A 26,354-nucleotide genomic window follows, 5' to 3' on the forward strand; every position below is an offset into this window, starting at 1 on the left:
TACATTAAAAAGTAAAATAAGCTTATTTTATAGGGTAGAAACTAAAATTATTTTTAAAACCCAATCTTAAATTTTATGGCAATTCTTACAATAAAAAATCTCCCTCTTAGAAAAGAATCTGAAGTCATTAAAGTTACCTTCTCTAGACCCATCGATATGGACGATGATTATCTGAGGGGCCTGGTAAAAAAAAAAAAAACAGAACCCAATGGTATTAGAATCCTTACTTTCACATCATATACTTATGTACCTACTACCAAAAAGTAAAAGGCAAGGGTTTCTCCCGGCGGCTCTAGTTGTCGGCACAGCACTCGGACTCAGCTCTGCCGCAGCGCTGCCATCACATGTACAGCGTAAATGATCGTGCAGCTTTGGAAATTTCTCTTCAACTAATTTTTCGAGGTAAAATAGAAAACATTTTTGCCAAAGCTAAATTATGTCTCTATCCATGACAACCGACAATCCAGATAAATATTTAAGACTTTAAGCCCTATAAACCTATTTTTGAACGTTGTCAATACAAAAGACTTAAGAATTAGAACAATTTATTAGATGTAGAGTAGTGGCTAATCGTCTAAAGAACTCATGCTAGTGATCAATTCTTTTCCTTTGTGGTTTTTTGCTTGTCTATTTTAATGTTGATGAAATGCATTAGCCTACAATTGGTTGGTGATTTTCTATCGTGTAGTGAGCTAGACAATGTTTCAAGGTCGTCTATCATAGAACTGTTGCAAGTTGTGATACGTGCAATAGCCTTTAAAAATAAATAAACAATTTGAATGGGTCAGTGCACCGAAAATTAGACATGACCATGCTCTCACATAGGTCTCGATTGTGTCTCTATTCGCACATTTCTATAGGTTTTTTTTTCTTCAATAGAAAATCCGAATGTTGTGCTCATGTTTATATGTATCTAAGAATGCGAGTGTGAGTGCCTCAAGCAATTGGACTTGCCACAACCAACTATATAGAGATGCAAAGACAGCACAATGAGCACTTAATATACAAATATTTATGATGAATTGGTTGTACTAAGTAATCTTGCAATGAATAGATGTTTGCTCTCCCAATTAATTATACGTATTTTTGTGAACAAAAACCCAGAGGTAGGCAAGTGTGTTTTTGACATGATACAGAATATAAATTGACAAAAATATGTATATGCTTTAGAGACAGAGACTATGCTGAAATATGTTGCTACAGGAAACAGACAGTAATTTTCAGCTTGGCAATTTATTGAGTGTAGGTGAAATTTTGTTGCAGATATTTATTGTCAGCTTGCAATTGTTTAAATTCGTCGTGAGGATAAATTCAAATAATGCCCCATTGAGGGGCAATAATCTAGTAGATTTCAAAAGCAGCGTGTTGCTAAAAACAGACACCGAATGCTATAAATGCACAGAACCTGCACTATAGACTATATACATAGACCAAATAGACCTGTTTTGTCTGCGGCAAAAGTCTTAATTTTGAAACATCACAGACACATTTGAATGAAATATGAAAAAAGAGATTCATTAATGAATTTATAAAGTTCTTTTTAACTTCGTATGACATTATGGAATGCTTCAAGTTCGTTGACCAAATTGATATGGTTGAGTTAGTTGATTGTTGCATAAAGGAAAGCAACATCTCTGATTGTATATATATAGTCAAATATACAATTATCACTAACCCAACGACTATTTACATCGTTCATATTCTCTTATCAATATTCTATGTTAATTTTCTCTTATCAATAGATAAAGTTTGATCAACTGATAACTGAATGCAAATTAACTGTACCATATCGATTCCTATAATAGATGTTTATCCAAATATAGTTTGCAGTCGAATTTGAGCCCTGACACTGAAATGAAGCAGTCTAAACTACGTCCCAATGAAAAGGTGGCTAGCAAGGAAAAACTATGTGAAAGGTAAAAAAATAGAGCTAAACATTCATAAAATCATTAAAAAGGACCGCAAAATTATCCCTTATCTGGCTGATCAGACAATTCCTTGCACCCTTGGATCGTATTTTTATTATATGGGTCGACAGAGGGATCCTAGAATAAAGCTTAAACCCAAAACAATATGTTAGACAATTATTGTTGAAATTACCCAAAAATTTTATAAATTTTATATGACAATTACCCTAAATGTTTGACTGATTTTATACCACGCATTTCTTTTTAAAATTGGCAGTAAAATCTGTAATTGTTAATTATTTTCTTTATTTTAAGTGACCATAAAAATAATCAGAAATGTGTAAACGACACGTGCATTCAGATTCTCGCTTGGCTTTTGCTGACTATTGGTCTATGCATTATAGCCGTAGTCGTCTTTACGGCTCTAGAAAGAACTACCACAAATTATGAAGATTCAACTGAGGACAAATCTTTGGAGCCTGGATTGGAAGACGATTGGAAACCTGGAATGGAAGACGAACTGTACCCCGATACGGATGTTGGTGGTAGTTTTGATTTCTCAATTCAGACATTTGGGTAAGTACGATATCAAAACTTGATGTTCGCAAAAGTATTTTCGAAAGTTTTCATTCATCAAGTCGAAAAATTGTTGATGAATTTCAAGGTTTTTTTATCCTTTTTAGCAGAGTGCTAACACCCTCTACCTCCAAAGAGAGATGTGTTCAAATGTCATGTCGAGTTCTCTGCTCTGATAATAGAAATGTCTATGAAGACACGGCAATTGTTATGAATGGAAGCTTATGCGGCGTAATTACATCATTGATTTTATCAAATCAATCCTCAAACTGTATTGAAAACAAATGGAAATCGGCCAATTTACCTGTTCTTAAGATTCTGCTCACGGACAGTCGATTTACAAGACTCAAAAGTGGCGCCTTCAATTCCCCAATGTTTACAAAGGTTTTTCACATGGTTTGGCTGAGCCTAGAACTAAAGGAACTTAGTGATGGGGTCCTACTTGGATTGTATTCACTGCGAAAGCTAGAGATTAACACGCCTTTACCTATTACAAGAATGACCTTTTTGCAACCCGTTCAAACAAAATTAGAACATTTGAAACTTAACGCTGGAATTTCATTTAACAGCAACGCAAGTATTTTCGAAGATATCTATTTCGAAAAGCTAATACATCTGGATCTAAGCCATAATAAATTCAGTGGTCCTCTTAGTAAACGTCTATTCAGTGGCACTCCAAATATAATGTATCTACGCTTGAGGTATTGTATGTTGAGTGAGATAGAGGATGATGCTTTTCAAGACATAGCTCACAACTTAAGAATTGTCAATTTGGCACACAATCTGTTTAAGACAATCAAATCGGAAGTGTTTCTACCCCAATCCAATGCGTTGAGCAATGCATTTTTCGAAGTGGAACCAAACAATTGGCACTGCGATTGCGAGCTTCAGTCTCTGAAGGAGTTCTATGACAAACACGCCAGTTCATTCATGAGCGTTCCATATTGTCGTATGCCATACAATCAGTTTGGTAAAAATTTTGAAGATCTGCAGCTAGACGATCTGAATTGCAATGCAGAGACGGCTACTACAACTGCTGGAACTATAATTGAAACTATTAACCCCACAACATTGGGCCTCATAAGTATACCATATGAACAGGATATGGCGAATGATACTTTGGTAACAAGCGCCTCAACCTACGGACCAATATTGCAATTTAGTTGCTCTCAGGCCATCGACTTGGATAACTATATGAGGGATAATAGTAACAATCAATACGAACGGATTCTTGATGTCGATGAGGATAACAAGACAACAACTCACTCTTCGGGCACATTTGTATTTGAACCACCTAATTATGATCTCAATTTGGAGTTATATGACAATCGAAGTGTACGTGCTTGGATTCCCGATTACCAGGAAAGTGCCCAGTTGAATATTATTTGGTTCACCGAAAAGATCGTTGCTGATGATAGTGATGAAGATGAGTCCTCGGCTATTGACTACAATTGTATGCAATACGAAAACCCACAATTGATCATTCCTGATCTACACGAAAATCACACGTATACCTTTTGTATGATACCCAAAGATGAAATTGCCATTTCGCCACTCAATTGTCAGCCTCTTTATGTGCCCGTAAAACTTACCTCGGAAGGAGATGGAGATGATGATGTGACTCCAGATAATGGCAAGCAATTTACTGTAGCCATGCTCTGTTTGATTTTCTTCTGTTCCACAGTGTTTGGAGCAATTATTGCCTATCTGGGTATTAAAGCATATCCTGATCTGTTAGAGGGCTCTAAAAATGTTTTAGTCATCAAGGAATTGGATAAAACCTGCTATATATCAACTATTTCGGACTCGGAATTCAAAAAGAATTCCTTGAAAATGAAAAATTCGGGCGACTCTACAAAAATTTACAAGTATGTACTGACCAACTCTCTAGTTTGAGTAATTTAAAGAAAACTTCGAATATATTTTCAGCCCATTACATAAACCGAGTGCAGATATATCCCGACTGAATAGCTTTCAATCATCTGTGACTAATTTCGAATCCTCTTTTTCTAATTCAACTTTTCAAAGCGATGAATATGAGATGCCAAAACAGCTTAATTTTCAACGAAATGAGTATTCTACATTCAATAGCTTTGAGACAAGTCCAAATTTTCCACCGCCCTTACCCAAACGTAATTCAAAAATTTCCATGAACTAGTGAGTAATATAAACTTGAAGAAAATGCAGATGTATGCTCACATGTTTACCTGAATAGAGAAGATCATAAAGCAGAAGATTAATAAAATCACACAACACCTCAAGAAAATATACTGTATTCATCAAGTGTCTCAAATAGGGTAAATTTGACCCCTAAAGTATGCTAGAGGCAGTCGAAAAGTCGTACTTCTTAAAAAAACGACATTTTGGAATGTCGGGTAACTAAAAAATTGCTAGTCGTTTAATTTTTTCAAGCATGAGGTCAATATATGGGGTCAATAATGACTTTTTACACATATTGTATACTTTAGGGGCAAATTTCCATCCTTTTCCTCTTTTAGATCCGACATTTAACTAGATAGATAAGTGGAAGTAAAGTAGTGGGAAGAATAAATTATTTCAATTTGGTAATTTCAATTCTTATTTTATTTCATATATTACCTAAGTATAGTAGAACAAGTTTATCATTATAAATGTATACTATTTCCAGAGACACAACAAATAGCAGTTATATAAATTGTGTAATTGGTTCATTCCATCCATTGATTGAGTAAATTTGGTATTGGCCTATGCGATAAATACGATATGATACGAATATCCTAACCCTAAAATGCCCAAAATTCATAGTCAGAGGAGGCGGGCAAATGCTACTACCAAAAGTTTGACGTTATGGGCGGTACATGATTGCCACAACGTGGGAAATTCGGTGGCACTGGCGGTAGATCATCGAGACTGCCGATTTGGAATACCAAATTCATGCCAATCACAATGTGATACTGAAAATGGCAATGGAATAGCCAAAATCCAGGATTATCGGCACGAAATCGTATGACAGTATATCCATTATTTGGCACTGCCACCGTATCCTTAAGTGAAGGTTTCAAAAAATGTCGTTCCAGCATTCCCCGTTGATCCAAATCTAGGGCATGTTTGAGGTCCATGCGTTTCACATTGAGATCCGGTGAGCGGCCCATGCCGATCACATAAAACGATGTGCCATGCAAATGGAAGGGATGACTGATATTTATCTGCTGCACTTCATCCACCAAGACCACCTCGACTATCGCATTGAGGGGTATATCGATTTTGTGTGTGCACTGGCAATTCTCACCGCAATTGGCTGGTCGATTATCGCCATTGCAAAAATACTCTTCGGGTATGTCGTGGTACTGCGATAGCATGGGTGAGGGCGGTGATATGTAGGACACTTCATCGATTAGAGAAATCAGATGGTCCGCATCGGAGGCGACTATAAAAGGGAAATGGTTCAATTGCAATTGATTAAATTGTTCAATGATGATAAGAGCGAAAGTAACTTGCGAATGCATACATACATATAGATACATACATACATATGCGTGCATTTCGGTATTTGCTGGTTAGATGACAGTTTTATTGCATCGCATTTGGCTGTTAATATTACAAAAATTAAATGTATAGATAGATACATACATACAAAATAAAAACACACATACATTGTCAGAGATACACATACAATTAAATACATTACAAACCTCGACCTAGACGTATTTATTCAGTCGATGCGATATCACCAATCCAATTACTTTCAATTGAATAACATTAACTATAAAATAGATAGGAGTTACTTAAGCCTAGGAAACATAAATAAATATATCAGTAGCTAGGTAGGAGGCAGCCAGGTATGTAGGTAAATATAGACAAGACTGTTTGTTAAAAGAGTTAGAGTTAAATTCCTAACTAACTAGTAATTACTAGTACCAAGTCACAGGTGGTACGTGATCACCGCAGGTTGGAAAGCGTGGCGGCACTGGCGGTAAGTCGTCTTGTGTGCCAATATGGATTATCAAATTCATTCCGATGACAATGTGGAAAAGGAAGTGACAATGGAATAGCCAATAGCCCGGATTGTCGGCCCGAAAACGCATCACCACATATCCATTATTCGGCACTGCTATTGTATCTTTGAGCGGCGGTTTCGAGAAGTCACGCTCTAGCATTCCCATGCGATCCAATTCAAGGGCATGTTTCAAATTGATTTTCTTGATGGACTTATCTGGCGATCGACCCAGACCCACCACATAGAACGCAGTGCCATGCAAATGGAATGGATGGCTAAGATTCGCCTGTTGCACTTCATCGACCAGGACAACTTCAACGATCGCCCCCAGGGGTATATCGACCATGTGAGTGCATTCACAATTGGGGCCACAGTTGGGCGGACGATTGTCTCCGTTGCAAAAGTACTCGGGCGGAATGTCATCGAGTTGCGATAGAGGCGGTGCCGGTGGTGATATGTAAGAGATTTCATCGACCAGTGAGGTCAAATGATCACCACTTGGCACCACTACACCACAATTGGGATGCAGACAGATGTTGGCAAAGCGCGATTGGTTAGAAACAACGAGCGTAAGCGTATGATGTAAGAAGTTTAGAGTTAGTTAAGTTAACAAATGAGTTAGTTATTAATGAATGGCAAGACATACCCAAAAATCGATTATATGTATTCGGTATGAATAGGGTCTTTGGCTCATAGACATAGAATCTGAAAGGTAAGAAGATTTTCACATCGGGCCGTTCGACCAAAACGCTCTTATCGACTTTTTTGGCGTTCTTCAAATTGGAAACGCATATCGCATCGGGTCGCTTGCGATCACAAATCGCATCCAGGGGGTTAAGAATCTGTGAATATTTTATATAATACTCTCCTATAATGTCTGAATTGCTATGGAAATTCACAATGTTTGTACTTATGACGATTTCTATGTACAAAATAATTAAGGATATGATTTATTGGTTTTATTCAAATTGATATTCATTTAAGGATACAATACATGTATGCGTGGCCGTTTTGAAGCTAAAACAAAAAGTATTCAAAAATATCCTTTTGGAGTACAATTTTGTTTGCTAATGTTTAGCAGTGCGTTGTGACTTTGTTCAGTAGAGTAAAATAGCTTAAGCTTTATATATATATATATATAGATATTTATTCATTATAAGATTTGTATGTACATTTAGATTATTTATAGCTTTATTCATTTAATTAATATACATATATATATATATATATATATATATATATATATATATATTGGTTTATAACTTAAAGATTGAATTTCTCAATGGGCAAAAAGAATTGCGCAAAAATGCTTTCATTTGGACAAGTGTTGAACAAGTAGGCACCAGCAAGGCAGGGAATTATCAAGGACATCAGTCCTCGGTATATACATATACATGTGTGGTTGTGTGTGTGTATGTGTGTGTCTATAACTTTTTGTTTTTAACAATTCAGGAAACTAGCACTTAATCGAAATACACTGACACTCGCTAGATACATAGATCATTAAGATACTTTTTACAATGAAATCCTGTTTTGTATGTACAAAGAAACAAAAAATATTATATGCACATATGTATGTACATGCAGGTATATAAAATAGATATAGATAGGTGTGTATATATATATATGGGTTCAATCCTTTCGATTTCATCCGTTCTGAGGGGCTTTGCATTTAACTATTGGTGTGTGTGTGTGTGTGTGAGTCTTCTGGGGGGGGACAGGAAGTAGGGTTAAGACTTACAAAAGACTGTGAGTATTATTTTTACAGTTAGGCATTGGCAGTGTTTTTGTTTGTCGTTCTTCTTTTCTAGGACTCTGTGCGTCATCATGCGGTATATACAAATAGAAATACATACATACATACTTATTGTGCTGCGCGTGTGTGTGTGTGTGTGAGTGTCTTAAACTTTGTACAAAACTGTTCAATCAGTAGGTAGAGGTCTTGTTCGCATCAATTTCTATTTATGTTCAGTTTTTGTATTCATTCTTTTCATCTACCAATTCTCCTAATTAATGGGTATGGGCGGAGTGTGATCACCACACGTGGGGAAACCAGGCGGCACTGGTGGCAGATCGGCATTTGTGCCAACCTGTAAAATCAAATTCATACCAATGACAATATGGAATAGGAAATGACAATGGAAGAGCCAGAAACCTAAAAGAAAAATCAAGTTTAGTAAACAATTCATTCTGTCTTGGTTTTCCAAATAACAGATCAAGGGTTGTGAAGTAAAGGAACTCTGTGCTCCCTAAAGTATGCAGCAAGGTTTGGTCCATCCTGAGGTTAAAATATAATCCTCGAAGCATACGTTGTTTATGGACACATTGGAAAACTGTTTTTGAATACTTTTCGAGCCCATTGCATACTTTAAGGGGCAGAGTTTCCCCATTTATTGCCCTGTAGCTTTGTGATGGGAAATTACCAGGATTATCGGCTCTGAAACGTAGCACAACATAACCATTATTTGGCACTGCAATTGTGTCCTTGGTTGGTGGCAAATTATACTGTCGATGGAGCAGACCACGTCTATCCAAATCCAGAGCGTGCTTCAGATTAATCTTCTTAACCGTGGAGTCCGGTGACCGTCCAATACCAATCACACTGAATCCATAGCCGTGCAAATGGAAGGGATGCGAGAGATTCGGTTGTTGTACTGCAAAATAATATTTTGATTAGTCTTTTATATTTTTTCATGGTTTTTCAAAAACTTACCTTCATCGACCAACACAACCTCTACAATGGCATTGAGGGGTATATCGATTTTGTGAGTGCACATGCAATTGGGTCCACAGTCAGCTGGGCGATTGTCACCATTGCAGAATTGTTCGGGATTAATTTCATTATATTGCGATGTAAGTGGAGCTGGTGCCGATAGATAGGAAATCTCATCGATAAGCGAGATAACATGATCTCCGGTGGGTGCAACTGAATTAAACGGTCCATAAGAGATAAGTACATGAAGATCTTATTCGTTTGTTATTAGATTTGCTTACCCAAGAATCGATTGTATGTATTGGGCTGGAAGAGATCCTCAGCACGGTAGACAAAGAAACGGAATGGCAGGAATATCTTCACATCGGGCTTCTCGGCCAAAATACCGCGATCAATTTCTTGAGCATTTTTTAATTGACTAACACAAATGGCATCGTTTCTATCACGGTTGCATTGGGCGTCCAAGGGGTTCATGACCTTTTGTTTATTATTTTTTGTGTTCGTTTTGTCATTTCATGTTCGGGGTCATTAAAATGCATAGTACATAGATTTGTGTTTGTTTTTTTTTTTTGTTTTTTTGTTGTTTGATTTGTTTATATACAAGTGCAAAAAGTACAACGTTTCGAGTTGCATTTGGTGGTCATATGATACATTTTGGAGTGGGAAAGATAGAGAAAAATATCATAGTTTTAGATATGCCATTGTGTGGGTTTCAATAAATTGAGTTGCAACTACTCTACATACATAACAGATATTCGTGCCGTTGTAGTTTACATTATATATACTATATACTATATCGTACATCGGACTTACAAGATAGTTACTATTACACACAGACTTATTTACAGAAAATGTGTTATTAACTATCGTACAGTGATCTTTTAAGCTCTTAGAGGCAGCCTTAAGCCTATTAAGTGTCTTCTTTCAGATCTATCAATATATATAATACATGTCTCTAACTTAGATTGCCAACGTACTTGAATATATTTCTATATAGGAAATCATTATTTATTCCATAAATCGGATAATAAATCAAACTTGAGCAATGCAGATGAACCTCTAGTTTTGCCTTTGCATAAATTAAAAATAAAACTAACAATAAGTGAAAGCAATGTGAATTCTATAATTTATATTACAATCAGCTAATATTTCAAAATATTTATAGAAAATAATAAAAACAAATCTTTCGGCTATGTAAAAATACTGTTGATTTCTTAAGGAATTACTCAAAAATATATATAAATGCAGAGGACGATAAGAAAGTCCTAAACTAATGGAGAGATGTGAGACAGAAAAGTTGTTTGGATTATTCTGTGTGATTAAGGTTCTTTTTAAAAAACCCAAGACCTTTTTGGCACAGGATTATAATCGATTTGAAAACACTAGCCAAATATCTGGTATGAATATTAAAATTGTTCATAAAGTAGACATTACTTAAACCATTGAAAATTTTACAGTGTTCACACTTTAAAGAAAATATTCTCGAATATTTGTTATATGAGGTTTTTTCTGTTGAAAACAATGTTTCAATAACTGTCACAAATTGTGAACTGAAGTTTAAAGCTTTCAGAAATGCAGAATATTAAAAATACAAAGCCCCGTCTCACAGTCCCCCAAATCTTTATTACTACCGCCTCTATAAAGTGCTGGTAAATAAAATAATTGTAATTTTATTAAAATATACAATAAACTGTCTGCTGTTTGAGCCATTGACATCAAAGCTTACAAGTCTACATATTGCATATGAGGAAAATGAACTTACTTGTGGTTAACTCATTGAATAAATGCATTTGCATTTTCGTTCAATACGGGGGCAACGCAAGGCGTTTTCGGTTATTGTTTGTTAAAAAGAAATATATCGGTGATTTGGAGAAACAACCGATACAGTCTTTTCTAATGAAATATAAACACAAGAGTAGATAATGAAAAAGACTTACCACACCCTGCGGAATACCCACATCGTAGGTGGGCGGCTGCGATGCCGGCTGATAGGGACCACGAGCGTAACGTAGAATGGCCAATTGCTGGGCACGACGGATGCCACATTCGCCCAGACCACGCAGTTGAATCCAATAGGCACCCACAGGCTGATCGGCGGTGATAACAAAATCGTAACGTTCACCTGAAAGTTCAAGAGATTACATTCGATGTATTTGCATATATTTATACCCTTGCAAAAAGGGTATATTAATTTTGGTCAGAAGTGTGCAACGCATAGAACAAAGCATCTCCGACCATACAAAGTATATATATTCTTGATCAGCACGACGAGACGAGTTCAACTAGCCATGTCCGTCCGTCCGTCCGTCCGTCTGGATCAACGCAAACTCCTCCTAGACCGTAAGAGCTACAGAGCTGAAATTTTGCACGTAGGCTTGTATATACTGCAGGCGTTGTATATCTCGGATTCAGCCGGATCGGACCACTATATCATATAGCTCCCATACAAACCCCAAAGTCACGAACAGTGACTTTTCTCAATAACTTCGTTATTTTCTATGCTATTATCGTGAAACTTAATATTAGAGAGTTTACTACGCCTATAAGCGACTATGCCAAATTTGATCAAGATCCGGTGACTATATCATATAGCTCCCATACAAACGGCCAAGTCACGAACAGTGACTTTCTCAATAACTTCGTTATTTTCTGAGCTATTGTCGTGAAACTTAATATTAGAGAGTTTACTACGCCTATAAGCGACTATGCCAAATTTGATCAAGATCGGGTGACTATATAATATAGCTCCCATACAAACGGCCAAGTCACGAACAGTGACTTTCTCAATACCTTCGTTATTTTCTGAGCTATTGTCGTGAAACTTAATATTAGAGAGTTTACTACGCCTATAAGCGACTATGCCAAATTTGATCAAGATCAGGTGACTATATCATATAGCTCCCATAGGAACGATTGGTCGAAAACAGTGACTTTGATCAATATCTTCGTTATTTCCTATGATTGTAAGCCATTCTTTCTCAAGCTTAAGCCTTTTTAGATAAAACGTTTTTCCACATTGATGGCTAATAGGTAAGGATAGAGTTACCAAAAAAGTTGCAAGGGTATACAAACTTTGACGCGGTCGAAGTTAGCCCCGGCCCTCTGGTTGTAATAGATTTTAATGTTAGTCAGTTAGTTTGCTCCGCTTTAAACGACCTTGTTTACGTAGTTAGTTGGTCTGTCCAGTTTGAAATCAATTCCACATTCTCGTGGCTTCGATAAATTTGAAATATTTGCCACTGGTTAGCTCATTTGGGATCTCTTGAACGGAATTATGTAAATTTTGCAACATGCATGAAAATGAAATCGACTGTACTTGTAATGTAAAGTAGGGCAACTAGTTGCTTATAATTTTTAAATTTGTCATTAGCCCACTATTAGTTAGTTAGTAGGTATGAGAGATATGAATAGCTAACCAACAAGTTAACGAATCCATTGAATCTACATACATACATATGTTAACTGCTGGTCGTAGGCAGCAGAAGGAATGCAAAACCGTAACGGACGGCAAAAGTGAAAGGCTGCTGGAAGTACTACACATGCACACATGTGTACGTATGTATGTGTGTGTGTATTTATCTTTATGTATATGCAGTACAACTGGTTGCTCTATGCAGGTTTGTCTAATTGGGGCTATAGCTAATTACAATACTCTTATGACACCAGGCCATTGACAGTCTTATGGGCGGAGACATATTTTTTGGTCATATCTTAAGTGCATTTCGTCAAAAAACTGTTGACCATGCCAAGTAATCTATTGAGCAATTGCAACCAATAAGATTAGATCACATACCTGAGAATGAGATGATTGTGTTGACATCAACCGGATGAACGGGTTCTCCATCAGTGGCGATCACTGTCATGCCATGTCCCTCGATCGTGACCTGAGCCGGGCAAACGGATGCAAAGGCATTTATCATGCGGAATCTGTAGCGACGACCAGGAGTAATTGTGAATATTTCCAGTGGAGTATTGGTCATGAAGCCAGTGTTGGGATCCCGGAACTGTCCCTTTCCGTTGATCAGCATAGACTCGGGATCCTGGCCAGTGTTGACAGCCAAACGACCTGGATAACGTTCGGCGGCATCTTCATGCAACCAATCGCTAATCAACATAATGTGAGTGGTCAAATCGAAGTCATATAAATGCGAATTGGGATCTCGCGATGGGGGCTGACGGACAACAACACTGCCATACAATCCATCGAGTTTCTGCAGTCCTGTGTGGGCATGCCAGAAATGAGTACCAGCATTTCCTGTCCACTGATAACGGAACGTATTGCCCTGCTGAATGGGGCACTGGGTAACGAATGGCACACCATCGTAGTATTGAGAGCCGCGTTGCCAAATACCGTGCCAATGGATGGTTACCTCCATGCCCTCCATATGGTTCTCCACATCAATGACGACCTTATCGTTCTCGCAAACCTGAATACTGGGACCTGGTATCATCCGATTAGCCGTGAGAATTCCACGCTCAACACCATCGGCCAAGACACATTGACAATGACTCCAAACCGTATTGGTGGCGTTTGGTGTGCACACCTGACAGGCCCTGTACGGAAGAGAGTACACAGACACGAAACGTTAAATGCAGAATTGTATAAGAAACACACTGAATAGGCATGAAGGCAAACCGAATTACCAATGAAAATCAAGACACGTCTATCGTCTGTCTCTGTGGCTGCACTCTGTTGTCAAATCAACCATACTATTGTGTTTTCTGAAGTTTGCCCCGAGGCCCCCAGGTTGCAAGCCTAACATAATATCAGGACCGAGTGAAATATTTGATGTTTACCGGTCTCGCCTTAACCATTTCAAGCTTTTCCCTCATTTTTGCGCTTTGGAAAATTGCATCGACTACAGGAAGTTCATCATACTCGCAATCGAAATAATAATGAACGGATGCAGATTGCAAATTGGTGGCAACAATTTTATCACATTGTTGGAGTGGCGCACCTCTCAACTGCTTTAGCTTCAACTAAACTCAATTCAACTCAACTGCATTGAAGTGAGCATGGTGCGGGGATATTTCAAAAATATATTAAAGAAAAACTCATAAAATTCCTTAATTGCTTACATGGACGATTGAACAGCTTATGAAATATTAAGGTGATGTCAATTAGTCAACTCTGTCGAGTTCGATTAACGAAAAAATAACTCAATATAAAGCAAAACCAAATGTTTCAATTTAGTCAGGTGTCAGATCCTATATAATTAAGCCATCAAATCAAAGTTTGTCCACACAAAATTTGCGTATAAAATGAGAAATGTGTTAGAATGATCATTTAAAAGTCATAAAGCGACTCCACTTTTAGTCTAAATGTGTGAGAGAGATAAGAATCAAGATCGGAGCGTTGAAAGTCAAGAGACAAAGTTATTAAATGTGGCTAATCACCAATTATTGTCATTATCCATACACTTGACGAAAATGTAAATTGCGAATTTTAAAGCGCACAAATCTTTTTTCGATAACGAAAGGGACGTATATTGATGGCGTACATTGCGTATACGCAATTCCAACGACTGCTGGTATACATTGCGTATACGCATTTTTACCACCAAACATTTGATTTCATATTTATAAAGCAATTTCATTGACAATAACGATAAATTAAGAATAGAGAATTAAAAAACAAGTCTATAGGGGTGAGTGACAAATGTTTTACATCATTCAAAGACAGATTATTTTATGGTTTGTCTGATTTTCATACACAAAACTAACTACAATGGGTAAGGGATAAGCCATGGTAAAATTTTACTAATGCTACAACCGCCGATCTATAAACTCGTCAATAAACTCAAAATATTTGAACTTCATTCTTGGGCATAAGTCAATAGTGTGATCGATCCTCAATACTGATCCAAAAATGTTAGTGATATGGTCAAAATTGCAAATAGCTTAGAGATCATTCATTCTATATTGGCTCAAAAGACACAAATTCGAAATGAATTAGTTGTGGCTTCAATAAGTTTGGATTTAGGAATCTTAAAGAATTCACTATGACTGGTAAAACATATGATCGAACTACTCAAACCAATGAGGCCCAGATTAAAGTCCCAAGTAGTAAGACTAAAACCGAGTTCTTTAAAGTTTCGATGGCATACACTTTTCTGTTCTCCAACTTTAAATGAACGTTGCTGACATAACTTAGGAGAAATGGTTGATATAGAAGTAATGAATAGAGGTCTTTGGTCACAAACCAACATGAAGCCTCGAGCTAAACATATGCATGGTTACTTTGTATGAAGCAACATCACTGAAAGGAAAAGCTTATATGCTTGGATATCTAAGCGGATATAGGGAAATGTTTTACATATTTCTGTCTATTTTCAAAGTCTATAATAAGTGTTAGATTAAGCGTTTATGAACTTTTGACCTTTAGCATCCTATGTATATAAATTTTTCTCAGTGTATGCGTCTCGCATGACTTTCCGCGTCGGCTGCTTAGTTGCTGCTGCGGCGTTCGTCAACCAAGTTACTGGCAAACTGTCTGTTGTGTTGCTTCATGTTTCTCTCTTTGTTTATTTGCCTGTCAGCAATAAGTAATAGCGTGGGAATAAAATATGAACCTAATACTTTGACTGGCCTCACGACCAACTAGTCTGTTGTGTTTGCTTTTCCTGGTGTTTTAATTTGATTTGGATATAGGTCTGGACTGTGTGCACCATATGGCCATCTCTGTGAATGAAAGTGGGCCAAGTTGGCCAATACTTACGCTCCCAGTACTGTGTAGTATTCCAGGGTGAAGTGATAATAGCAGATTCTTGGAGGCTCGCCCTCTCGGCAGGCGCGTGCACACTCATCGGGAGCCGATAGGGCGGGATTGCGGCGCAACTCGGCCGTGGCACTCGTTGAGAAGTCAAGGTGACGGAACGGCGACTTCGGATTGGGTTCGACCACAGTGCCTGATGCCTTATTGGCTGGATAACGGGCCGAGCTGGGTAGAGTGCCACGTGAATTCAGGTAACCGCTGCCAGCGGTCAATGATGGCTTCGCCCCACCGGCGGGGGCTCCACTGCCCAGGCTGTTGCTATTGAGGGGCACGGGGCGTGGTATGCCCGCCGTTAGAGAGGGGTGCGTCTGGACGAGGCCATGGGTGGCCGAATAGAAGGGCGAATCGAAGGGTGTCGAGCTGCTGGGTGTGGCTACATGCTGTTGCCAGTAGGAGCCCGCCGGCGTTTGGTCCCGTTGATTGTCTAGAAACAAGCAAACAAAATCGGTTAACTTCTTTTAGCGGCTCTTCAGGTTTTATATTTGTATATATTTATTTTTGTTTTTTCAATTCAATTAATTTCAAATCTCGGTCTGGGGCACGTCATAAAAATCGTGTCCAAGTACGTGGCAAATTAAGTGCAAATTGGCAAACCGTTTGCAGTATCTGCTTAATTTTTGCGCAATCATAAGAGTTCAATCTGCTAAGGCAATGACGCAATGCTCGCTCATTTGTAGCCACTAATTAAGTGGCAGTCTTGTATTTGCTTTGGTCAGAAATAAAAAGTTTTGCTGTTGGTAATAAAAATCTGTTACCTTGATTGTTTATACCCACACACACACACACACAGTCATACTTCATATATAATATATATAACCATTTATGTGTCTACTCACCGAAAGGTGCGTGCTAATACAATGGCCCCATCCCTGATTGTTATCGCATTCAATTCAAAACAAATGAAAAATACAAAGAGAGAGAGTGAGAGAGTGAAAAGGAAAGGAAATTCCAAAAATCTTTTATCTTTTGTTCTGCCCTCTTGAATCGTGGGCCTAGATTTATTGTCTTGCCTGATTGTAGTGCAATCTGTGAATATGAAATTGCATATCATGGAAAAATGGAATGTCTACCCACTTTGTGAAATATTATCAGTTATGTATTCCTGATATGCATTTTAATTTCATGGAAATGGCGTAACGCATTAGCTTGTCGAATAAAACTAGTTTATGGATTTTTCATTTTGTTTTTTATTTTCTCATTTTCAGCTACCTGATCTTAAATTGTCTCAAATTGGGCCAAAACTCATTGATTACCTGTGCTTGGCAATCTATTGGCCATAACTTTAGTCGAAGTTATTGATTTTTATTCGCATACTATAAAATTGTTAACGATTTCAATTCAATTCGATTTTATATCCCATTCTAGCACTAATAGTTGTCATTAAAGTAACTTTATTTAGTTAGTTAAACCATAAAGAGATTCGATTCTTTTTTAAAATTTTTATTTGTTAATTGCAAGACTCACATAAGTTCTGAGAAATTTAACAAATACTCTGAAAATTCCCAAATTCCTTCTTGATATTAAAATTCCAACAAATTATTTTGAATGGTTAAACCTCAATTCCATGACTCAGTTGAATTTCAAATTCAATTTTGAAAACTCATGCCTAAATTTTTTTTCTTTAAATGTCACCTTTAAAATAATTTTTTAACCTGTTTGAAAATTGCAACAATCGACACAGAATTCCTCCTTCCTTCCCCTTTCAAATGTGTTTGATGGCATTTGATACCACAGAAATTAGCTATAATTAAGATGAACTTTAGATTTTTGAGCGTTTTGATAAAAAAAATGAATTAAATATACTATAAGCAGCAGTTCGGAGCATTGACTTGAACGATTATTAAACTCACTCATACTTGAATGAAGTGACACCCTGGCTTTAGTATCTAGGGGATATAAAACTGGTTCTAAAAAAATGCTTTATGGCTAGCCAGAATGTAATTGTCTTCAATTTCATTTTAACAGTATTTAGTCCATCTCATAATATTTCACTTCTAAGCACAAATTTACCTCGATTTAGTTATTCTTATTTCAACTTTTCTGACCAACTCTATACCTTGCAATCTATTTCTAAGCCTTTTCACATGTTTCATGCCGTGGATAATCAAGGTGACATTTGAAAAACTAATGAATTAGTACATTTCCAGATATCTAGAGTGTTAAGTGATAAACTAGTCATGTTTTTATTTGTATAAATTAACTGTGAAAAGCAAAAACAACAAACTATTTACCTTTGAGAGCCGATCAATCATTTTCTATGAAAATTCTTGGCTTATTGCCTTCAAACTTACGTGAAGGAATTCTGTATATATATTTCAATGCATAATCCAATTCATTGGCTCGATTGATTAAATAAATTGTTAAATGCACATATATGAAAAAATTGTCAATTAGGTGGGCGTTTTCTGAAACAAGACTTGGACAGGTCGAAGTGTTTTATAGACATTTTATGCACACCGCGCAACCAAATTGGGAACTTTGCCAAATGCACATGCTAAATGTGTAGAATGTTTGGAGTGCTGCAGCAAATTTAGCATAGATTTTTGGTTCCGACATGAACTTCAAACGATTTCTCATCAATCATCAGCATGGTGCAGAATTTTTATACCTTAAATTAACAATATCGAATTTTAAAAAGAGCACAAATCAAAGGCATTTACATATGTACATGGGACTTTCGAAGGAAAGTGTTTCTAATGCCAATTTCGGAGGTCTGTTTTGCTGTTGTTTGTGTTTGTGAGTGATCTATTAGCCAGCCATCCATCTATCGACATGGATAGACCAAAACCTTTGTGGGCAACGACAGTCACAAGTACTTAGTCCTGCAATTCCATCTTCGTAAATACTTTAAGTTATGAAAGCCATAATCGTTACATCTAAATATCACGCAACAGGTTTTGGTATTCAATTATAGATTTGGACCAGAATTGAGACAGACATCTGATTATCCTTTGGTAGCTACTCTGGCATACCTGAAACGTTGCAAACTCCTGCTTTTTTTAAGTGCAAGTCACTAAAGCTTCTATTTCTCAAGGGGTCAGCCCATTTGTCTTAATGGCTTTCCAATTTGAAATATATCAGGTAATCAACAATTCCATTTTGAGTTGTGTGGAGGAAAATAGTATTTTAGCACTTATGAATTTATGGGTTTATGTCCAACAAGTTATGACCCTAATAAAAATCTCATTTGGATTTAAGTTTGACTAACGGAAGTGTAAAAGATACAGTTGATTTCCTGGTGGAAGTATAGAAGTTTTGTTTTAACTGAAAATGTAATTAGCCCGAGTCAAGACATTTTCAGTCAATTCGAAAGTTTCAATTAATTTTTTGTGACCCTTGTCTAATTTTGAAAATCTCTGCACTCGAACAATTTGGATTCAAATCTTTTGTTATTGCGGTAGACCTTGAATTGATATCCAGCGGTATTAATCTATTTAACAATAGATTACTCTTACTATTACAGTGCGTGCCACAAAATAATTTGAATTGACCTCTACATTTTATACAACATTCACCAATTTAGTAATGAATTTGAGACTTTAGTTAAGGTGTTTTTTTTCGAGTAGGTGTAACAATGTAGATCATTTCCATTTCCGCATCAAATTTATGAGAATATGATTGATTGAAAACTTTTCTTTTTTTTTCGATTTTAGCCCAATGTCATGAAAGTCAGACGAGAGAGAGAGAGAGAGAGGGAGTGATGGAAAGGCATTTAGGGCATTAATGGCCAACAGGTGAGTGAGCACAACATCGAATCTGATTAACGTTAAGATTGATTAACGCTATTTCTATTGCTATTGCCGGTCTTTCCGTTTCTGCCACAGTCGAAGATTGCAATACGATTTCAGGTAAGTAGCAACTGGCACTCTTACACTTACACATTTGCTCACTCATGGAGTGTAGCCACTTGGCTGTGGCTAGATCGTTTCGATTTTGTTAAACTTTCACAATGAAACCGAAAACTCAACAGCTGGATAATTAGCGACAATAAAGCAGCGCGTTCAGGGAATGGGGCAATAAATTAATTACGAACAGCCAACAACACAATCTGAAGCAATTACCGCAAAAGTATTAGCCAGAGTAGTAAAATACACATTGCTATATGCACATAGACAAGTAGGAGCCATAATATGTGCATATGGCCAAATACGAATTTGATACGATATTCTATATTGAGTTTAAGAAACCTGATTCCAGTTTGTTAAATTTCACTAAGTCACTGATCGAATATTGAGTTATCATCTCTAATGTTAGCTCCTTTTTATTGATGGCTATTAATGAGAAAAACAATTTATTTGTTAAAGTCTAAATTTCTCCCATTTCAAATATAAATTTAAGCCTGATCTACATTATATATAAACAACTTGACATAAAAACAAACAGAAATTTGCATTAAACTGACACAATAAATTTTCGTACTAAATATATAATTACTGCCAAATATTTTTTGTTTAAAAATAAGATGTATGTTTTATTTAAGGCATAATCTAGAATTTACATTTGTGTTTTGTGGTTTTCTAATCATGACAAGAAAGATCTCTAAACTGGTCTTGGCATTTTATAGGTCATGAATAGTATATAAAACGGGCTTTGATTCAGTGAAGTAAAGTGAGAAAGGTAAAACAATTACTGCATTCTTCGATTGGTCTCAATTCTATAATTAAATAATTAAAAACTTTTCAACTACTCACTGTATTTAAATGCTATTAAGATGGAAATTTTAGAAAATCAAATCTAGCAAATGACATTTAAAATACTTTGCTTAGGCTATCAAGGAAAATAAGTTAAAATTACTATTAAAGATGAAAATAATCAATACTTTTTAATTTCATTTAGATAATTCTATGCAAAATTTGATAAAATTTGAACATTAAGTAATAACAAACATGAACAAATCAATGATGTTAAAATAGTAGCAAAAATTGCAATTTTACTTGGTCCCAAAATAATATATTTTTATATACCTAATCGAAAGCTATGTTGTTAAAATATAGGAAACATCTTAATATACACAAGGCAGAAAAAAGTGTGCCAAAAAGCAGACAGACAATGCCGTCCAACCAAATAGGATCAACACTTGCGTGCTCTTTGAAAAGTTATGTACTTATATTTTTTCATAATTGGGCGAATTCAATCAAATAAATTTTATTATAACGAATAATTAATTTGTAATGAAATAAATTAAATTTATTAACACATCTCATCATGTAATATTTATACCCTTGTAGAGGGTGTTATGGAATTGGTCAGATGTTTGTAATGCAGAGAAAAAGAAGTAATTGCAATTAAGTTCTTTGTTGAATTGGATCCGATCACTAGGAACGATCAGTGATAAATACAGTTTTATCTCAATAAATCTTAAAAATAAAATAAAATTTAGCAACTAGAGTAAAATATATGTATTTAAACTTCTTTTCTTAAAATCCCAAAGCAAGTAATTTAGTAATTACTATTTATTTTTCAAAAAATTGTTAAAATACTTAAAAATTGTTAGTCTATTATATTAATTAACATCTATGACAAATTTTGTAATATAAACTTGGAACTATGCAGAATCAATTGGTACGAAAAGTAATTTAGGCAATAAAAACTTTGATTTCTATACTTTGATTCGATACTATATACATAAGTAGATGTCATATGTAGAAAGCATTACTCTTTCTTTAGTTTATAGACCGCGCTTATGTGGAAAGCCAATTTCATGTTCAATACAAAAATTGGTAAGAGGCATTATTATGGAAAGTATTAACTTTTTATTAACTTTAACTAGGCATTTAGCATTTTAAGGCCTGTCCCTCCATATACTTTTTTCAGACTGTCAAATATTTTTAATAATAATTCAAAAATAAAACGCTATAAGGTAAAAGTTGTTATAATGGTGTTTCTCGACTTCTGCATTTAAAATATAAATTTGATAACTTTTTTTGTGACACTTTTAGAGTTACATTCAATATTAATTTTCTGTCAAAACAATGAGAAACAAAAACAATTCTCTTTAAATTGGAAAAACTTTCGGTTTTTACTTTGTAATTAAAGTTTTGCCGATGTAAAGCTAAAGTAATCTTTTTGGTTGGCTGCCCATAGACGCTCTAATTTGGTCACATTAAAATTAATTATTATTTAAATTTAAGTGTTGAGTTATTTTTATGTCTAATTATGTGTTTTCATCCAATTTCTGTCTATCTCTCAGTCCGTGTGTGTGTTTCTGTCTGTCTGCCTGTCTGTCTGTCTGTCTGAGTCCATTGTGTCTGTTGCGTAGAAAGTACAAAACTGCGTGTAACCGTTTCGCATGTACCATATTTTCTTTGTCGGCCAAGCCCAGGGAAATTGAAATTGAAATGTAGCCACTGCCTCATGTACTTTCATGCTGCCCGTGGACTTCCATTTAAATATACATATTTCATTCATTTTGTGAATGGCCAAGGCACACAGCCCCAGCGAGCCAGATACTATGTAGTTGCTTACTTACTCATAGCCTCATAGTCATAGTGGTCGTGGTTGGACCTTAAATTATAACCTTTTTGCTCGCTCATAAATCTCAATGGATTCGGTAAGCGCTGAGGCCAGGTGAAAGTAAATCAGACAATCAATCCATTTTACAGCAAGAAAATTATCTCGTCCACTGGTCTGGCTGCCCGTTCATTAGGATCAGTTTGTTTGGCAAAGATAATGCAGTTAACTGCAGTTTAGGACGCGCTTAAGGCTTCTTAAACACAAAGATTAAGCTGAATATAAATATGAATTGAATTCGAATTTAAATTGAAAGCTCTGCAAAGAGCTGGGGTTACGGCCACATGGCAATTTTATGTGAAATTTGCTCAGTTCCAGCAGCAGTCGACTAGCTCTAGCTCTAGTTGTGGTTACAAACATAATTGTATTAGTATTTGTTGAGGAATTGCACAATAGCCAACGATGTTGCCGATTATCAACTGGTTTTGTTGCTGTTGCCATTACTTTTAGCCATTGCCGATATTTGTCCGTTTAACGAAGTACTTTAGATTACCACCGGCAAGGTCAGATTTATACACTTATATATTTTTTATTGTTGGTCGCGCCCTCGTCCAAGTGCCACATTCCACAAAACTTCCAAAAAAACATTTGAACTTTCACTTTGCTCCAAAAAAATAAATAAATATGTTATATTTGATCATTTCATTTGTCTTAGCGTCAGTCAAGACATTTTGTAACGTACACGCCCTAAAGTAACCCACATCATGCATAATCCATAATGTTTTATGACATGCATTTGGGTCTTAAATCGGAGCACTTTACATGTAACTTGTCTCTGACCTTTTAACGTGTATTAAATAGTCGCACAAACTGATAGAAATTCATGGAAGGCGGTTTGAACCACTGAACCCAATAGAACTTTAAATAGAGTAAATGTGGCGACTGGCAGTGAGTAAAATGGATTCTAATTCTAATCGATTAGTCAGAGTATAACTCATATACATATTTGTTGTGACATTTTTATGAAATTTGGTGGAATAATAGATGTTTCCATCATTTGTTTGTGTACCAAATTTGATAACAAGTCCATTGGTGGCTCTTTATTTTACAGGACACACAGACGGAATTCTTCTTAAGTATTGCTTAAGAATTTAGTATAAAATGCTATAAACATGTATGTAACAAGACTCTTGAAACATTCATAATGTTTTTTGAATTAAATGAATGCTTCGATAAAAACGATATCATTCATGTACTTAACACTCAATTGAGATAAATGGCCAATATTAACAGCATTCAGGATCTCTTTCTGTCAATTGATTGTTGATAAAAGAGGACGGCTCGAATGATATGAACACCTTCGATGTATTCTATTTGTTTTAGTCTTTTATCATTTTGACTAATCAGTCATTCACATTCATACAATCGAATGATAAGTATATGGTTCGAAATTCAACAAGTAATTTTGATTCTTATTGTTTCGTTTCAAACTTGAGACTCTGAACTAGAATGTATTCATTTTAAAGTATGAGTAACCGCATAAAATGATTGAGATGAAAACTAGATCGAAGTTAGAAACTTTTAAAAAGGTTATTAAACTTGACGTATTCTCATTTTATATGACATTGTAAACAACTTTTAAACGATTATATGGGATTCAAAGCCACAGTCTCTACTGTTTTGGTTCTTTATGTTGAAAGTTTTAAAAAGTTATTGAAATGAGTTTTTTTTTATATATCCCTCAAATCGGAAATGCTAACCTGTGCCTGCCTGTTATATATATTTTTGACGCCCTTTCACCCTTTGGTTTGCCTTTTTAAATGTTCAACAATTCTTTGTTTTTGTGGCCAAATCCTATTGTGAATCATTAGTAACGCTCTTAGTATAGAGATTTTGCCATTTTAGAGTTTGGCTTTGAAATTTGTGCGACTGCTTTGGTTCCGCTTTGCATGAATAATTTGTTCACTCGGGCTGCTTGTTAATAATTGCATTGTTAGACTATAAATTTTCCCACAATAAGCTTTGTCGCTTAATACATGTATAAAAGAATAAATATTTGTATATATATAATACTTGGGGTTATAGACAAAAGTGCATTGTGCCATTGAATGGCTTGTTGACCACCTGACATGGGCGAAAGTGTAACAAATAGTTTCTTTTCGTTTCCATGGATTTGCCTTTCCAAACTTTTTTTTTTTACGACTATGCAAAGTCAAGTTATGAAACTGATGTGGATTTATTTATTTTTTATTTTTTGCTTTATGGCCAAGCTAAGGTAAGCAGTCGGACAATTTTTGCCCTGGTAGTTGGTTGTTAACATTGTGTCATTGTTGGATTTGGAGCTGCAGCTGTGGCCAAACCGAGGTATGATCAATTAAAATGGCTTATGAAGTATGTGGTCGACCGTTACGTTTATTATATCATAGGGCTCTTTGGCTTGGGCACCGACAAACACTACGCTCCGACCACACGGTGTACGGAAAGTCTAATGACTTTTACACTACTTACTTAGGTTAATAACTCAATTATATTGGTTCAGCTGATTTTTGGACCACAGTTTGCCCCACCATCCACCCCCCGCCAAAAAATCGATTAACATTGAACGAAAAATTTTCAATTTTCAAAAGTGAATTATGCAAATGACAAAGAACCGTGTAATTTCGATTAGAAGGGGTGCCCCGCAGTAGCAATGGGCATGGCCTGCCGAGTGTTGATGTGAGGTAATTGAAAGTTACCGCGACCTTCTGAAATTCAATAGCTGATATAATTTGCGGGCACACACAGACACAAAGTTAAGGTGAAAAACAAAAACATTCAAACAATTCAATTCCCAATCATTTTGGGTATCCCTCATGGTTATAGGCAATATAATAGATGACTCGTCAGTTGTTTTAGTTTCCCAATTTGTATAAGCATTTCCCAAAAATGTATTCTACAACATCTACAACTATTGCCTACCCACATTTGCATAAACGTGTATTCATATCTTTTACATGCTAATCATGGGCATAAATCAGTGAGGTTGTATGATTCAGAGCTTAGGTTCATTGAGTGCCCCGAAACTGGCCAATGAATGAACTGAAATGTAGGCTTTTGGACCTTTCATTTCATCTTTCGTTTTGAATCTCTATTGTTTGGCCCATTTTACTTCCACATCTTTCACTTTTACGTCTTTTTAACCAAAAGTGTGTGTGTGCGTGTGTGTGTATGTGCCGCCCATCTTGACTCTTATGGACTCTTGCCCAATATATTCGAAAAACCATCGACAGCCGATTGTATATCAAATTGTGCGATTTTTTATTGGCCTCATTTTTTGTCTCGTTATACATATTAAACAGTCTGGTTCATTGGTTTTGGATTCAAGTTCAGGGCTAACGGGTGACAGTGACGTGCTATCTATTGGCCTGGTCCACTTGGTATTCGTGTGCGAAGATACCGTTAATATATGGCAACAAATTATCATTATCAATTTTCATAAATTATCGATTCCGATTCGGAATCCGATTCACTGGCGGCTTATGAGTGGGTCATAAAAACCACACTCACTTTTCAATCCATTTGAAATTCTCTCTCTCTCTCTCTCTCTCTCTCTCTCTCTCTCTCTCTCTCTCTCTCTCTCTCTCTCCATCTGCTACAATGGACACAAGTAGACATTGGAGAGGAATCGAAATGCATAACTGTCCTCTTGACACATCATTCGATGATCCCATCCAAACTCCAAAACTCCAAGAGGTATGAATAATACCCCAAAACAAAACAAAAATTGTCTTCCGCATTGCTTGGCCCGCTGATAAATGCAACTCACAGTTTCAAGTTAAAGTTTCATATAATTTGCCAGGGGTTCCATTCATAGTTGTATGAGCCTAATAGCGCCAAAACCAAATATATATAAATCACAGAGGCAAACTGCAACAATGGCGTATGCACCAGCAATTAGCCACAAAAGAGACAACGTAA

General features: G+C 36.1%; 2 protein-coding genes across 2 annotated transcripts in view; both read right to left on the minus strand.

Moving 5' to 3' along the window:
• Positions 1–5,290: 5,290 nt before the first annotated feature.
• On the minus strand, positions 5,291–6,004 carry LOC137575715 (uncharacterized). Its single transcript, XM_068288349.1, has 2 exons — positions 5,989–6,004; positions 5,291–5,889 (listed from the first exon to the last, which is right to left on the minus strand). Exons 1-2 carry the CDS (start codon positions 6,002–6,004, stop codon positions 5,291–5,293), a joined length of 615 nt encoding a protein of 204 aa, XP_068144450.1.
• Positions 6,005–7,750: 1,746 nt separating this feature from the next.
• The window catches only part of stw (straw), a 32,251-nt gene continuing 13,647 nt past the window's right edge, over positions 7,751–26,354 (minus strand). The window contains exons 2-8 of the mRNA XM_068288567.1: positions 15,891–16,371; positions 12,966–13,726; positions 11,110–11,294; positions 9,454–9,649; positions 9,173–9,385; positions 8,883–9,113; positions 7,751–8,614 (exon numbers count right to left, since the gene is read on the minus strand). Coding sequence (XP_068144668.1) covers positions 8,466–8,614; positions 8,883–9,113; positions 9,173–9,385; positions 9,454–9,649; positions 11,110–11,294; positions 12,966–13,726; positions 15,891–16,371 — 2,216 coding nt within the window. The 3' untranslated portion in view covers positions 7,751–8,465. The remainder of the gene's footprint in view (positions 8,615–8,882; positions 9,114–9,172; positions 9,386–9,453; positions 9,650–11,109; positions 11,295–12,965; positions 13,727–15,890; positions 16,372–26,354) is intronic.

Source organism: Drosophila tropicalis, unplaced genomic scaffold, assembly GCF_018151085.1.
Source record: "Drosophila tropicalis isolate 14030-0801.00 unplaced genomic scaffold, ASM1815108v1 contig_593, whole genome shotgun sequence".
In the NCBI taxonomy this organism is placed as follows: Eukaryota; Metazoa; Arthropoda; class Insecta; order Diptera; family Drosophilidae; genus Drosophila; species Drosophila tropicalis.